The 16656-nt window shown below is 46.5% G+C and overlaps 1 protein-coding gene across 1 annotated transcript in view; it reads right to left on the bottom strand.

Moving 5' to 3' along the window:
• Positions 1 to 4948: 4948 nt before the first annotated feature.
• LOC137904686 (zinc finger protein 521-like) overlaps positions 4949 to 16656 on the bottom strand; it is a 90627-nt gene continuing 78919 nt past the window's right edge. The window contains exon 9 of the mRNA XM_068748889.1: positions 4949 to 5086. Within this exon, the coding sequence (XP_068604990.1) occupies positions 4949 to 5086 (138 nt within the window). The remainder of the gene's footprint in view (positions 5087 to 16656) is intronic.

Genomic DNA, 16656 nt, shown 5'->3' with positions numbered 1-16656 from the left:
ACGTGCACAAGATGTGTGTGCACGTGCGTGCGGGCGTCGCCGTGTCTGTGCTCTGCAGTTCCACGTTCTACCTGTGGGCCGTGCAAGGTCAAATGTCGCCGCATCAATTGTCCTGCAGGAGAGAGAGGAGCCATTACTCCAGCTACCATTTTCAGAGGACAGAAGAACAGAGTGGAAAATGTTTATTTTTGGTGGCAGACATGTTTTAGTGTGTGCTAAACATTTTGAGCCAGACTGCTTTAAGAACCTCGGACAATATAACGCTGGACTAGCAACGGAACTTTATCTAAAAGAGGGAGCACTACCATCTGTCCGGGAGACAAGTGGAGACGAGACGACGCAGCAATTGTGAGTATTTTAATGTTTATTTTTTGTGGTAATGTTCCAGCGAAAATTGGCAAAAATGTTTTTTATTGTGTGCTAAAAACGTCGCTTCACGGTTTACCATGGTCGCGTGTTCGCTATGTACGTACTTTTGCTTCCGGGTTTAGAGCGGTTTGAGACGGAAACGACGGACGCTGTCCTGCAGCAGCTGTTTGCTATTTTGACCGAAGACTGTCACAGATATTTCATAGAAGTGTTTGGAAACTGCATTAACTCGTGGAAAAGGGGTTTAGTATGAGACCTTTAAAGGGCAGAAGAAAGACAAAACCTCTGCAAGACGGTTGGCTCTCGGCCCCCCCATGCCTTTCCATGCATTACCAAATATGGGTGTTGACATGGCGACCATATATTATGCATTTTTGGACATGTCTTGACAAGGGGTACGCATGGCTTGAGGTTGAATGTCGGTGTTTGATGATGTCATCAACTCGTGTGGGTGTCAATCACAACATAGGGTGACTGAGACGCTTGCCGGAGGTCTGCGCCCTCCGAGTGCTTTTCTGGTTTCAGCCGGAACCGATAAAACTGTGCCAAGCTTTTTAAAGCACCATGTTTATACTAACCTTCAGTCTGCTCTCACTTTGTATTAAATATTCCAGAAGTCTTTAATCTCAGTTTTTACAGCCTTGAACAAATGGCCTGCATGTTTCCTGCTGATCAGATGAGATTTATAGTTGCACCAAACCGCGTCTGTGTCCTCCGTCCTCCGTCCTGCTGATTAGCACACTGTGAGATTTAGTGTGCTTGTTTTGGACTTCTAAGAAGCACCAAAGCACAGAAATTCATCATCAGAGCTGCGAGCTGTTACACTTCCAGCCTTCCTCCTCATGGCTTCGGCCTTGGAGATATTTTAGTCCATGGGATAGGCTTCCAGGGTGTCGGGAAAAGGCTGTTTTTTTTTATTGCAGCTGATGGTTCATCCTCTATATTTGAAGATGATCTGCTCGGTGAAATCAGCTGTCGTTTCCGGTAGGTGAAGCAGAAATCCGTAGCCGCTAGATGTTTTTTTTTCTCGGCCCTGCCGGAGGTGTTTGTGGAGCGACCACAAGATGACACTGTAGCTCACGGCTCAGGAAACACAAATCTGCTTCACAGCGACCCCTTTCTCATCCGATACTTACATTCCAGTAAGATGAATGAATTCAAAGTGGGTTTTCTTTTCTTTCTTTTCTCTCTTTCAATTAACTCGCAGCAGGAAATCCTTTGTGCCGCAGCTAAATTTGGACAAAGGTGCTGTGAGTGGATCTGATGGACTTCCAAATGAGGGCTAGAAACTGGACCAGACTTACTCCAGACAATCTCATTTGATCTCCCAATCTCCCCTGTGATACCCATCGCTGCAAAAGCCTCTCTACACCTTGTAGCCCTAAAGCAGAAGAGGCAGGAGGGCTTCACTACCCCCCTATCTCTCTCTTCTTCTCACTCTTCACGCACACACACATGTTCACACCATCCACGCCCAAACTGGACTCTCTTTTGAAAGTCTTGGGCTTGATTTAAAATTCCTCTTCAGAGCATGTCATGCATTTTATATGCACGGCGAGTGGGAGAGGAGGGGAGGGATTGCGTGGGGCTCCAGACCAAATGAACTTCCCTCTGCTGTTGTTCTCCTCAGAGACACACACACACACACCACTGTCTTTCTCTCCCCTCGTTTTTCTCGCACCCACTCAACTCTTTCAACATTAGTTTTACCACATCATGCTTTTCACAAATTCCTCTGAGCAGTAAGAGTGCCATAGCCTTTGAAGCCAAGTGATCAGAACAGAGGCGGGGGGCGTGGGGGGGGGGTTAAAAAAAAAACCTGGCCGCAGGGCTTTGGGGTTTTTGCACTCGTATTTAGCAGCAAAGGAGCGAGGCTGACACGTGCAGTGTTCGGGGACCGCTTTGATGTCTGATGGAGAGGCAGGATGAGACTGTGACGTTGATGGAGCCGGGCCGGCACCTCCTCGCCATGGCGAGGCAACGGGCGGATTAGGGGAAGACGCAGCATCTCTCATTCTCTTTCTGTATCTCAAGACGCACCCTTAAATAAATCTGGGGGAGGGAATAAAACACAGAGTGAACTTGGACTCGAGCTGCATGAGAAATCTGGTTTATTAGGAGCAATATGATCCCACTAGCTTATTGTGAATATAGCAGTAAATGACAGAAACACAATTCACTTGTTTAAGTGCTACAGGTTCGTGATTATAGACATAAAACAGCAACCATAGTGCCTACATTCATATATGCACGAGGATATAGAATATTACAGGATATTGCTGTTAACCCCTTTATCGGGCAAGTGACTATTTCTTTTTTTTTGGTAATTTAGATTTTCTACATGACATTGGAAAATCTTTAGAAAAAGGGTAAAAAAAGAAATAGTTTTATGTCCTCCGATAATACTCCAACATTGAATTCTTTTTTTTTTCTCAAAGTATTTCAGTGAGTCCTCCTATAAAGGATTAAATTATTCCTGCTTGTCAATCAACCTCTATTTTTCTCTAACACACACACACAGGAACGTCACACACTGAGCCGCAATCGTGAGAACGGGGTTGGTTGATAAATGAGGCATGTTTTAAGTGGAACTGGTCAGCATGTTACAGATTATGGGTTATTATGGGATGGTCAACATGTTACAGATTATGGGTTATCACAATGTTGATGAAGGTCAAGCCGCTACAGCACAGTAACACGAGACAAACCCTCCACGGAGAGAGATCGGAAAACCTCGGCGAGGCCATCTATTCTTGTTTAGCTACAAAGAAACAAACAAAATAATAAAGTTTAATACAGTTTAACTTTGGTTTCCAGCTTTCTAGGACTGTACTGTAAATCTGTGGCAGTTTTAAGCTGTGAGTAAAATTTAAATCGACAGTATAGCAGCCTGAAGCCAATGTTAATACGAGACAGAAATTCACTGTTTAGACATTTTCTCGTTACAATAGCAGCCAAGAAGGGGGGAAAAAAAACAAGGTTACAGTGTGATTCTAAAGAGGATAGATGAACGGTGATAAAAACTCTTTCCCCATCAAAGCACTGGTACCGCTCAATAAATAGAAACTGCAGCTCCTTTGCTGTTAATTGCCATTTTCTACCCTACTCGGTTAAAATATTGTGAACGTCTACCGTGTCTTCCACCCATGCAACAAAGAAGAAGGAGGAAACAATAAAAACCTTTCATGTGAGCGTTCCCAAAACTTTCCATCAGACCGTAACGGCAGCCAAAAATCAATATAACAGGCTGAAAGGACCACACCAGGGAAAGGAACGGACATCTCAGGTTCCAGCTCTGCAGACGTACCGGCCTAAGTCCTGAACTGAGACCTTCCACTCGGCCCGTTCTGCAGCCAGACCAGGGTTTCTCAGTCCACGCCGGTTAGCGTCTTTCTCAGAGTGGGTTTCCTGATTCACAGAGTCCATGTCAGGGCTCAGCAACCGGAGGACGGCGTCGGCTGAGACCCCCAGTGAGCCCAGATGAATGGAGATGAGAGTAAGAAGCTGCAACAGAGGTAGGGCATAGAAAGGGACTGATGGAGAGTGGATCGTCTGAGGATGCTCTTCAGCTGAAGCCATTTTTTTTAAGCAGTACAGCAACCTCTCACTTTTCTTGAATGCACACTTCAAAAATCCTTTTTCTTTCCTTTTTGCCGGCGCCTGAATCCTCCTCATGGTTCACAATACAATTATTTATTTCACTTCTAGCTCCCTCCGCACTTTTGTGCTGCGCTCGACACTTTCCTCAGTATCTCCACCGACATTGCCACATGACAACATGCCTCCTCAGCATGTTTTCCCAGTCCTTGCAACTTTTCATTGTCTCTTTTCTCTGGTGCAACTGCACTATTTGGGGTGTGGAGTGCAACAAAAATTACAAAAATGGGATCTACAAATCACAATGAAAGGAGCATTCAAAAAAGTGAAAGTAGTGACGCCTCAGTCTTTCACTTGGACATGCGTGACGGTGTGTTGGTTTGAGCGGGGTGAGCGGCAGACTCCGTTTGCATTATACATTCTGAGCAGCTGTTCTGTGGAGGAAGTCCTTTGATGGTCGCGGGGGGGGGGGGGGGGGGGGGGTAAAAAACAGAATTCAAACAGTGTCCATCACCCTAACAAGCCAGGGGTAGGGCTGTGGTAGGGCACCAGTGTCCCTGCACCCCCCCATCATCAAGGCCTCAGACTACTGACACATGCAACGTCTAAACTAACACCCGCCATTCATGCTACAACTAGTACACAAGCAGGCATAGCGAGAACGTTCCTCCTTTCTCCTCAGCTCCACTCCGATTAGTGTGATTTACATCTAAGCTGCCTCTTTTCGAGTCGTCCTCGTGCTCCTCACGGGCAGTTTGGTCCGGCTGCTTCACTTGTTTTGACACGGAAGGGGAGCGATTGAAAGGAGTTTTTATTTATTTCAGAGACTGCTTTGAAGAGAGCCAGATTCAGAAGAGTGTGAAGGTTATCTCGGATGGGGGGGGGGCGGTCCTTTTAATGGAGAGAGAGAGAGAGAGAGAGAGAAACCAGAAGGAGGAGGATGAGAAATAAAAACCACGCTGATGGAAGGGAAGGAGCTCGTTCACTTCTGGGTGAGGTACGCCCCGATGGTGAGGCTGGCCGCCCCGAGCGCAGCCACGCCGAAGACCGTCTTAATGGAGGGCCAGGAGCAGTTGAACACGGAGTCCCTCTTCCTGTCGTACAGCTCCACAAAGGCATCCTGGGAGGGGAGACAGGAGGAGGAAGACAGTTAATTAGGGTGACGGGGAATTACGTTTGTCTGCGCGAGATCTGATGGGTTGAGGATAAAAATACATCTTTTATCCTAATTTATTCCTACTGATGAGGTAATCCTTTAAAAACTCATTTATAACGTTATTAAACACAAGGAACTGTAGTATCGTACTGCTGGCGGTGCTCTGGTGAGTACTTGGGAGGACGGGACGCCTCTGGATCTAAGTGAGAAAATGTGTTTTCGTACATGTGGGTGGAGTTGTGATGTAAATCCCTCAGCCGTCGCTACGGAGTCGGGGTGAAAATAGAGTGTTGCACAACCGTTCTGCAAGCAGATCAATTAAAGTTCCTCTGTTTGGTCCACCGACACACACCGGGGTGCAACGCTCCCCAACACACGCCCGACAAGCAAGGGAATCACCAAGAACACAAGCTAAAAAGTCCCTTTGCAGCGGCGCCGCAGCACGAGTTTGTGTTATATCACATTTTATTTTTAGCATGGGGGTGAAAGCTGCAGCATTATTACACATTTATGTCTCTCAGAAGTGGCTCCGCTTTAAAAGCAGCCGGCTCCAAACGGAGACTGTGTGAGCGTCTGCAGGATCCTCGGATGCGTCTTTGGATGAAGGGACGCAGACATCTGCTGCAAAGACAGCAGGAACAGGAAAGGACAGCTGGACAGGAAGTCGGGGTGTTGAGTTCCTCGCTCACACAATCTCAAACCCGACTGGAGTGCATTGCAGAGGGTGTATATCTTTAGTGCTGGGTTAGGGTATCTGAGCCCCTTTGATGCATTTGTTGCGCAATTGTTTCGTTTAACTGTCCTAATTACGTTTGTCTGTAACTGAAACACACGCATTTTGTTGAACTTGATTTTGTGGAAGGAAAACTGGGCCGACTTGGCTTGTTTACTCGTGTCATATTTTAACACGCAGCTTCCTTTTATCAAAGAAACCGCCAGTGGACAAAAAAAAAAACAACAAAAGCCATCCTCCGGAGGTTCTTAGGGGAGACAACAGCGTTTCCTGTTTCCCCTCTCCTTCCGTTACGTCCTGTTGCATTCCTGAGGTCGGCGCCGGCGTCGCAGAGGACGAAGGATCAGCGTTTTCTTTTCCACGTCGGGCCCTCTGGGGTTTGAACACGCTGCGCTCTTAAATCAATAATATCCTTAAAAACATGGAATTTCCTTTTGTTGCCTTTCTAATTATCCAATGGCAGAGCAGCTTTCCAGACTCCAGCGGCGCGCTGTTGGGCTCATCGGATGCAACCAGGGGCCCGGCGCTAATGTCAGCATGGCACGTCTAAGTCTGGACTAACTAGAAGATAACTAGAAGGCACTCGTAAACCTCGGAGCTACGCCAAATATTTGTTTCCAGGCTATGCGGAACTTGATCCTGTAACAATTGCGCACGCGCCCAAATTTCCCTTCGGCATCACTGAAGTATTAGTCTGTCATTGATCTATCTCTGTGTGTCTTGTGCAAGATATTTGCATTCCTTTTTGTTTCAGCACGTTATTATTCGTAATGACATCCCCATAATGACGTAATAATTATGTCAACGGCAAATTATGTCGTTTTAAGGAGAGTTATCACTTTAATCAATCAATAACAATTTTATTTTGGAGAACTCTGACCTTTTCAGGTATTAATTAGAAAACAAGCGTTTCAAACTGTTTCAGTGTGTTGGCTGGCAGAAACTCAGCCTCCATTCAATCCCCCCCCCCACCTCCTCTAGGAAAACAAATTGGAAAATCAGCATCCAGCAGCAGCTCCATGTTGCCTGAATTCTAAGAAGGCCCGACACGTCCCCGTTGACGAGCGTCCTCAATTTGTCCCAGACGGTCGACACGGAATGATCGTCTATTTAAGTCTGAAACAAAAGACAATTACTGTAAAAGGTTTTGCGAGAGAGATGATGGATGTAAAAAAAAAAAAAAAAAAGAATCCCGCAAGAGCACGGATGGTAATAACTCCAGCCTGACCCGGGGGGGGGGGGGGGGGGGGGGGCGAGACAGAGGAGGGAGGGAGGGAGGGAGTGTGTCAGGTGGATATCATGAGACGGAGGCACGCTGCACTTTCAGCGCCAGGAAACTTCTCACCCACACGTTAGCAAACAGTGCAGTGTGAAAAACAAAATGTTGCTGCCCTCGCTCCTTCATTGCTGCTCCTTGACCGACTTCTTGAAAAGATGAGGCTTTGAGGAAAATAATAATAATCCTCTGGCAAAGGAGGACACAGACGGTTGACGGGGACGGGAAAGGACAAAACATCTGCATTCATCGCACCAACAAAAGACTCCATTATCCTCAAAAAACTCATATCGCCGCCCCGCAGCTGAACATCTGCCGCCGACAGCAGGTGTGCATCTGGGAAATAAAGTCTGGGCAGCAGTTCTCTGCAGCGTTCATATTTATTTTATTTTTTTGGCTCAACGACTTGTTATTTTTTTTAAAAGGTCACAGCCGCCACACAGACAGCAGGAATCCAATGGGGAGAAGCCTGGCCAGGTTTAAGCACTCCCTTTCTTTTTTGCACACAATGAATCCCTCGGAGACACACAAACATTAAGGAGTCGGACTGAACGGCAACAACTTGAGAGGATTCCATACTCGGGGGTGGCAGCTTGCAGCACCGAGTCTCATAGTTACCCCGGCTGGAAGCTTCACACATGATTTGCTTTTCCCACCAGTGGGAGAAAGGCCGTCCTCAACCCCTGATCTGCTTTTCGTGCAATTTAACCCTCTGGGTTTTCTCTTTTTTCTCATGGACAGAAAGAGTTTTTTTTTTTAATATATATTTTTTACTGCTGGATGACTTTACTTTGCTTTAGGAACTGAGAATGATCCTCCAACCTGCATGGGAGGTAATGAGTCATCTTGTGCACTTCACTGGTTCAGTAAGAAAAAAAAACAACAACCCAGCAGCCCTTTTCCTAAACAGAAAGATTATTAAGCAGTCATTTCTGTTTTGGGACATTTCTGGGAGTAATTGTGGGCGAACTGAGCCGGCGAGAAAAGGATGTGGGTTAAAGTTCACCCTGTAATTAAAGAGCCTGTTGTGGCTTTGCGCTATAACTTCTGCCACACTGTTTATTTCCTACACATTGGCATGCTAACACACTTATAATAAGGCACGCACATGCCGCCGCCCCCTCTTTGACTTTCCAATGAGCCGCTTCTCAGATTTCTGCACAGATAATTAAAGTCAAACAACTGTCTTTTCAACAGTCGCAGGGGAATAACAGGAGTAATAATGAAAGAATGTAGATCCAATAGATCCAATTCGAATCCATATATGGATGGGGGGGGGTCACGGGACAGGAAGCTCTATCCGGGCAAGCAAGGTCAGGCTGGATCAAATCTCTGGAGTGTCATCCATAGACTTGCCCAGCAAAAAATGAGATGACGGAGGAGTTTGTTGCAAATACTCATTACCCGGTGAATCCCCGTGTGTCAGCACCTCCGAACAGCTCGGAGCTGAGGGCACCGAGCCCTTCTCAATGCTGTGACAATACTGCAATACTCGGAAACAACAACAACCTCTCAGCCAAGTGATGATAAACTGCACGGAAAACTGAGAACGCCTGCAAAACACACCCAGAAGACTTCCCAGCGCCGCCGTGAGCCGAGCGCTCGGAACAGGAAATGATCCGGCTTCGTTATTCTAGTCTATAAACACAAAGATACGGCCAGCAGATAGTTAGCTTAGCACAAGGCCAACCTGGCTCTGTTACAAGGGTAATTGCTGAGATTTAGGGGGGCTTGTTAGGGGGCTGTTGTGGCTGTGGCTCGCCTCCTGCTCAACTAACTGGCTGCAAAAAAACATATTTCCAATAATGTCAAAAAGGTCCTGCTTTTCAATGGATTATCTTCAAATTCGGGTTGTTGATTGATTGATGTTCAATTAAAGAAAAAACATTTTCAATGAATCAAGACAATTAAATCAATAATGAAAGTGAAATTTAAGTGCAGCTCCCATCTACATCAACGCTGATTAATTTCCGCTTTAAGTTGAGCCATAAAAGACTCCGAGTTGCTTCATATTTGCTGCCTTCCAAGCGATTAACAGCCTTTTAAACAGCCAGACAAGTCGGTAAGTGCGGAATAACCTCAGCCTGTCTGATTAAAATGGAAGAGGGGTTGGAAGCCTCTCTCGTTTGCTGTTTCTCGGGTGTCATGGAGGACTCGGGTCTCAGACTCGGCGGCGGCGCCTTCATTCAGCTCGACTTTAAAAGGCAGAAACGTATTTGACGTGAGATGCTACCCTAAAGGCTCATAAATATTCACATTTGCAGCAGTAGCAGCGTCTGTGTTTTTACAAAACATCCCGCCCTCCCGTGGGAGGGAGCCTGCTCTACCGGAACATGAAACGTGATCGCCAGTAAATCACCCACACCCCCTTGTGCGTTGTTGTATTTTATTGTCACCATGTTTCATTGTCTGAAGCAGCATAAATGAGGTCCGTAACTTCACACAGGAGACGCTTTGACAATGAATAAGGCTTCGCTTGTGTGTGTTTTTTTTTTTTGTTTCTCCCATCAAAGAGGAAGGAGAGCGAGGATAACGGCGAAGTTAACCCGTCTGGCACCATCTTGTTTTCGTTTGTTTCTTTAGCGTATTTTTAATTGGCGAACATTTGCGGTGATTTCAGTGAACCCTGACGGAGCCGTCGCACGATCATTCTGGGACTTTTGTTCACGTTGAGCTCATTGATTTGCACCGAGAGCTTTGAAATGAAGGACTGGGCGACCTTGAAGGCCCAGAGAGGCGAGCGCCGGCGGAGGGATGCAGACTGTGTTTGCTCTTCTTCTGAACTCCTGGTTTATTGGCGCCTCTGCACATCTTAATGAAGCCACGGAGCATACCATTTACATCAAAGCAGAGAGGGAGCCACAGAGAGACGCGCCTTTTATTTTCTTTCTCACGATTAATCAGACAGACAGTCTCTTCCTTTAATTCTTTAAAGGAAATCCGTCCTACCATTGACCTTGAAACCTATTTCAACCTCAACAATTGATCCAAAAATCCTTCATAGCTGGCAAAAATCTGCCTCAATGGCTTCCTCAAAATAGATACAATGCAGCTGAAAGGGGGGGGGGGGGGGTATGTCTGCACAGGGGGTCCCGTTGGCCTTCAGCGGCGGAGGAAGTGACGATAACTTGAAGCGGACAAAAGCTTTCGGACTGCCGTGCTGCCGTGAATATCAAGCGTCTCGCTGGTTCGGAGCTGCCCAACCTAATAAAAGACTCTCATCGCCGCTGCTCGGCCAGTTCAGAAGGAGAAGCCGGGAAAAAGGCCTCTGAGTCATCATCTCCAAAGAGGCTGTTGTTCGGGGTGACTTTGCACGAACGGCACGGCTCCTGCTCTGGTGCATGGTCTGTTCCGGTGACGCATGTTTGCTGCCTCAAAAAAAAGAAGCGAAAGCACGTGAAAAGCAAACAACTGTAGCGCCTTTCTGTGGCAATTTGTGTGGAACTCTTGCATCACTTTAGTTTTGAACTTTCCATTCAGGAATGCAGATTCTCTTAAAGAGCCACTTCAAGCCGGAGCTTGAACCGCGGCCTTTGAATCGGTTGACCGAAAGGGAAAAGCCATGAGATTCATGCTGCAGTGTGCTAATGATTAAGCATCCAGCTAAACGTTTTTTTACATTTCAAACCAATCTATTGGCTTTACATCTGAGTATGGGAAGAAGGAGAAAAAAAAATGAGGGAGCTTCGGACAAGCCTCTTTCTCTGCTATGATTCACGTAGAATCCTCTGATAAAGACCGTGGGAACCAGAAGGGTTCTCGGTGGCCTGCTGCCTCTCCCGTTACAAACAGAACCCATGGGAGAGGCTCATTTCCTGTGACGGGGGACGGGGGGGGGGGGGGGGGGCGGCACGCTGCTCCAAGCCTTAAAAGTCATATCCACTGACCCTTTAAGACCTTGAGACCACACAACCTCCATCTCAAACGCAGCCGAGCTGAAAATAGACCGGCTGATCCCGGGCCAGAAATGTCTACTGTACGCATCCAAGGCGATGTGTTGGATCTGCAGCCTCTCTCCATGTGCAGCACGTGTGTGGGGGGGGGGGGGGGGATTGTTCCGAACGCTCCACAGACATGAGGTCATTCGGTTTCATCTAGAGATGGTGAATTCAGCCGTGTCTCAAAGTTGTGAAACAATCGGGATATTTCTGAGAAGGCCTTTTCTGAGAAGCGGCGTTTGTGAAAGTGTTTGTGAAAGAGCCTGACAATTCGGTAAGTGTTAAGTCACTTCCTGCGGGAATGAGATCACCGTCTGGTTTGAGACTGTGGATTCTCTGTGGCAGAGCCAAGTATGGTTAGATCACAGAGTCTGTGGGTAACTAGGGAAAGACTAGAGGCAAGCCAAACATGTAGTCACACTAATACCATGGAGAAAAGATCGGGGGGGGATTAGTGGTAGAGCGCTACAGCTGGTATGACACTGTTACTAAGAGATTTGTATTTGTTTTGATCCATGAAGTAACTCTTAAATCCTAGCCTAGGAATAAAAAAAAGCAACAGGGCTAGTTTTACGATGATATCATGATTTTTTTCATCCTTTGCTGAAATTCCAAGTTACCCTTCGAAATGGAAAGAAGCACCAAATGGAATTTAATCTCATCTAATAGAGAATTAAACACGTCAGCGAGGGGGAAAGTATTAGACTATCAAGGCTAGATCGCATAGTTCGTCTAGTCTCCTCTAGGGAAATGAAAGCTGGAGCGTTTCGGGAGGCTGGTACTGGAGCGGTTACGTGATTGAAGTGTGTGCAGGCTGGTTTTCAGGTTCAGCCGTGTTCCCTGCATGTAAATAAGAGAGGCCACAGTCTGGGACGGGCCGGAGCCGATCCAGGTTTCTCAAATACCTGATAATGTCAGGGAAAGCAACCATCTGCTGGAGGTGCAGCTGCCTCGGGAGCATGTTTGAAAAGACAGGAGGAGCACAAATACGTCTCTGCAAAGTCAAAGTGAAGGCATCTCCCACCAGGAGTGGAGTGGGACCATTACATTTACTCAAAGTCTGTACTTTAGTCATATTTAATGCCACTTTTACTCCAATTTATCAAGTATGTTCAATTGTACCTCGACTTCACTACGTTGCAGAGGGAACTAGAAAAGCACTCGGAGAGCGCGGACCTCCGCCAAGCTCCCAGTCTCCCTATATTCTGCTTTACACCAAAGATTATTGCCCTACATTTATTTTTTTCCTATATTTTTAGATTCCTTAACCATGAGAACAAGCCTTTATAATTAGATTCACATTGATACCATTATCAATGATGATTAAACCGTTCACAAAAAGATTTCAAACTTAAAAAATAAACTTAAAGAAATATTCAGAAACTTTAAAGTAAAAGAAAAACACATTAACTACACAACTTTCTGGAGAAGAGCTAATGTTGATATATATAAGTCACCTGGACCATTTTTCCAACATGAATACATGATTACTCTATTTCATAAATCAATATTGCTGATAATGCCGTCAAATATTTCCAGAGCCAATACATTTTCCTCCAATCTAAGACACACCTTTTTATGTAAAATAACCCAGCCTGAAGGATGCCATCACAAAACATTCTGCTGTACGAGGCTTGCACTGCTCACACTGTGGCCGTTCTCACAGTATTGATACGCTGATAAATACTGTTGACATATTCACAGCGCAGATTAGAGAAGGCACGTCGGACGATGGAACTTAACGCCGGAGGGGAAGCGCCGTGCCTGGAATGGCAAACTTCTCTGTCCTGTTTAAAGAATGAGGTCACTCTTATGCAATGTGACTGCAGGCGGAGAAATCCAAGCATATAACCGCGGCCTATATCAGCTGCGTTATGAGCAATCCTTTTCCTTCCCCCCCTTCTCTCCTCTCAGTCCTGGGAACACTGTGGAAAAGTTCAATGACCTCTCTCTCTCGGGCAACCAGCTGATTTTCATCCAGGGGGGGGGGAGGCATGAGAGGAATGCATTGATGTGTGGAAATAAACAACGGCAGTGTGTGTGTGTGTGGGAGAGAGAAAGAGAAAGAGAAATGGAGCGACCAAGAGGCCTGATATGAGCAAGAATGAACCCTCTACAGAGAAACACGACAATACCACATGTTTGCATTGTGTAATAGTGTGATAGAAGAAGTAATCGATTACAGCGAGTAACTAATCAAGCAGCCGTTTTACTGTTTCTGGCTGAGACTGTGTGACCTTCATCAGAGGCCACACAGAAACAAACAGCCCACCTGATGCACGGATCCCAGTCGCCCCGCTGCGATGCCGACGATCTGGTGTGAGGGCGTGCAGGAATTAGGCGCATAGTTTGATAGTGGGGGGGGGGGGGCTTTCTCTTTTTTTGGGCAGCATCTCTCTTTGAATTAAGCCACTGTAAACTGCTGCACAGAGGACAGTGGCTCCTGTCGTCTGCCACGCGATCAAACATCAGCATGTTCTATCCTCTAGTTCGGCTTTGACTCTTACAAACGTCTATTTTCCTGACATTTTCCTCGCTGCCTAACATCCACGTGAAATTTTTTTTTTTTTTTTTAATGAGCAGCTCTTTCTAAGTCAGCTGAAGGATCAGCTGAGAGTCGGATGATGTTGAGTCAGATGACTTTAACAAGTTTGGCTCTACAAAGGTCTCTGTCCCAACCCAGTCTGGTCCTCCTACCCGCTACCAGCAGCATGAAATCCAGTGACATCAAAACCAGCTTTTTTTTTAAAGCCCCCCCCCCCGATCAGACTTTGCCCGTTCCCATCTTTAAAGCCCTCCCTACATTCAATCTTCTCCTTCTTAACCCCCCGCTAGGCTCACCTGCTGATCAAAGACACCTTGTGAAATCCAGTCATTTCATCCAGAAACTTCTTTCGACCCCCCCCCCCCCCCCCCCTGTCCTCCTTTAAGGGCAGGGCTCATGTTAACGCCCTGCTGCAACGCCACCTCCCTTGGTGTCGTCACCAAAATTCATTTGCAAAAGGAAGTTAATAAATTCAAACCAAAAACCTCGTTGCTTCTTTTAGCCGGTAGATAAAGTCAACTGGCTCTGAAGCTTGGAGACGCTTCGCCTCTCGTCCAAGAGGCTGAAGCACCTGAAGGAGCGTTGACTTTATTCAACAGAGAGAAGTAGAGTGGAAGTCTTCTGAGTAAATTAGACTTTATTTTCCACAATAAAATATCAAAGATAAATGCAGAAACACTGAAAGCCACTTTGCTGGCTTTATTAAACTGCTTGTGGTTAATTTGCCGACACAAGAGTCGTCTAGACTTTACAGTTACCGCCTCCGGACGGCAAACGGTGACTGAAATAACCGAATACAGGCCTTATAAAGATGTTTGACGCGTGTCACAAAAAATGGTAGCATCCCTCAGAGGATACACAATTTAAAAAAAAAACAACAACAACTAACTAACCGTATTGTCAGAAAAAATGCTCCACGAAACACTCGAGATGGAGAGTCTCTGTCAGCTCCCACATTTCCCAGAATCCTTGTTTTCTTTGAAGTGCCTGCCATTATTTGAAGCCCGCCAACCAATTAAAGGAGGCGCACCTTCAGAGTCGGCCCGGTGAGATTGATGCGATGCAACGCCGTAGAGGAGCTGGGTTGCACCATCCTTGTCAGCGCTATAGTGAGTATAGTCACACTCCTCTGAAAACAGCAGGGGGGGGGGGGGGGGGGTTATCTGTGACGATGCCAAAATGTCTGCGCACCACGGCGAGCTGACAGAATTCAGTTGTAGGTTTTGGGCAGACATCAAGTGTTTCATTTCACAAACAACGATCCCTGCCCTGAAACGAAACGCGGCAGCGACGACGCTTTTATCTTCCGAACATCAGGAGCAACATTCTACGCTCTCAAATCTAAAGGCCGCCATCAAAAGGCGTCTGCCGGCAGGGGTGGAGGGGGGGGGGGGGGCGCACACGTGTACAGAACCAAACGTGTTGAATGAGCTCTACAAGGTCACAGCACATCTGAAATTTGCAGCTGTGGGGCTCGCTTGCCTTTTTGATTCTACGGCCAGAGAGACCGGCCAATACTATCGGAAGTAATCAATACAGCAAAGTGATATCTGAGCAGTGGCTGGATTCACTCGGTCTGCACGGAAACAGATCCGATTTCCTGTGGGCGTATTTGTTCTGCACCGGAGAGGGGTCCAGAGGATTATTCACCCCAGACCTCCGTGGGCAAGGCCCACAAATCTATTTATCATTATCTGGCTGTTGTCATTTTTTTTTGGGGGGGGGGGCATGAACTCAGCATTTCAGAGAGGAGATAATAATGGCCAGTTGCATTGAGAAATCCCAACAGACATGGTAGTAATGTGTGTGTGTGTGTGTGTGTGTGTGTGGCTGTTGAGACTGAATGGCATGGCTCACAGGAAACTAGGCACCCCGGGGCCATCTACTGGTTCACATGTCACCCTGTGACAACACAGCATTATTGATTCACACTACCACATCCGCTTCTGTGTGTACAGGCTGATGTGCTGCAGCCAGTGTGTGTATGCAGATGTGTGTGTGTGTGTGTGTGTGTGTGCGCGTGTGTGTACACAGCCATTTTGTGAAAAGCAAATAAGTGATTTGCTCCAGTACATCCTCTTCTGTGTTTGCCTTCCTGTGTGTGTGAATGAACTGTACAAACTGTACCTTGTTGCAGTTTCAGAGGTTCTGATCGCAGTAATGGAACATTTGGTTTGTGTATTTCCTCCAGTGTCTAATCACACGAAAGCGGTAACTCTAAATAAATTACAGCAGACAAAAATGAGGGAATATTAAACTTAAAGTGTATAACTATTTAAGTGATGCTATGTGAGGCTACTGTTGCTCTGGAAATTAATTGAGTGTATCAAAGCTTTTTTTTTTTTAAGCCTTTTGGGGTTTTGTACCAAAAATATCCACAGCAGCTCGACAATGGGAGGAACCGTTTAACCTTGCCCTATTTTGATATTCTACGCAGCTTGCACGGCTGTGCCCGGTAGCAAAGTCAACTGGTGTCTCAGTGGGCGCCTCATTATCCACCGGCAACCATGACAGGAAAGGTGGAAAGCTCGTTTTTATCTACAGTCTCAAATGGTTCATTAGGGCGTTCTTGTTTTTTGTCCCCCCCCCACCACCACCTCCCCCCCCATGTAGATCAGCGGTGGGCCTGTGATGTGAAAGCCATCAGTGGGTGGAAGCAAACAGGGCAGAGATTTATGCGTTACATGACAATTAAAGGACCACACGGGAGCAGGGATGGCAACCGATCTAAATTTAGAGGCCTCTCACGTGTCTCCTGCGTTTTACAGGAGTGTGTAACGTTGCCTGACACTGAAAGCCAGGTCTCAGAGTATTAGCAAGTTGCATATCTCTTTCTGGGGGGGGGGGGGGTGCTCTGATAATAATGTTCTTTACAGCTCAGGCACGTGTCCCTTGTGAAACAGGAAAACAGCAGGTTGAGGTGATTACTGACTGGATCTGAAATAATAAAAGGAAACACAATCATATTCACAAACGCCCGTCTGCATGGGCAAAAGCCCACGCATGTCGGCGAGCAAACAGCCCCTTACTGACCACTCAGGA

This window comes from Brachionichthys hirsutus, chromosome 15, assembly GCF_040956055.1.
Source record: "Brachionichthys hirsutus isolate HB-005 chromosome 15, CSIRO-AGI_Bhir_v1, whole genome shotgun sequence".
Lineage (NCBI taxonomy): Eukaryota > Metazoa > Chordata > Actinopteri > Lophiiformes > Brachionichthyidae > Brachionichthys > Brachionichthys hirsutus.
This window is presented reverse-complemented; position numbering and strand designations above follow the sequence as displayed.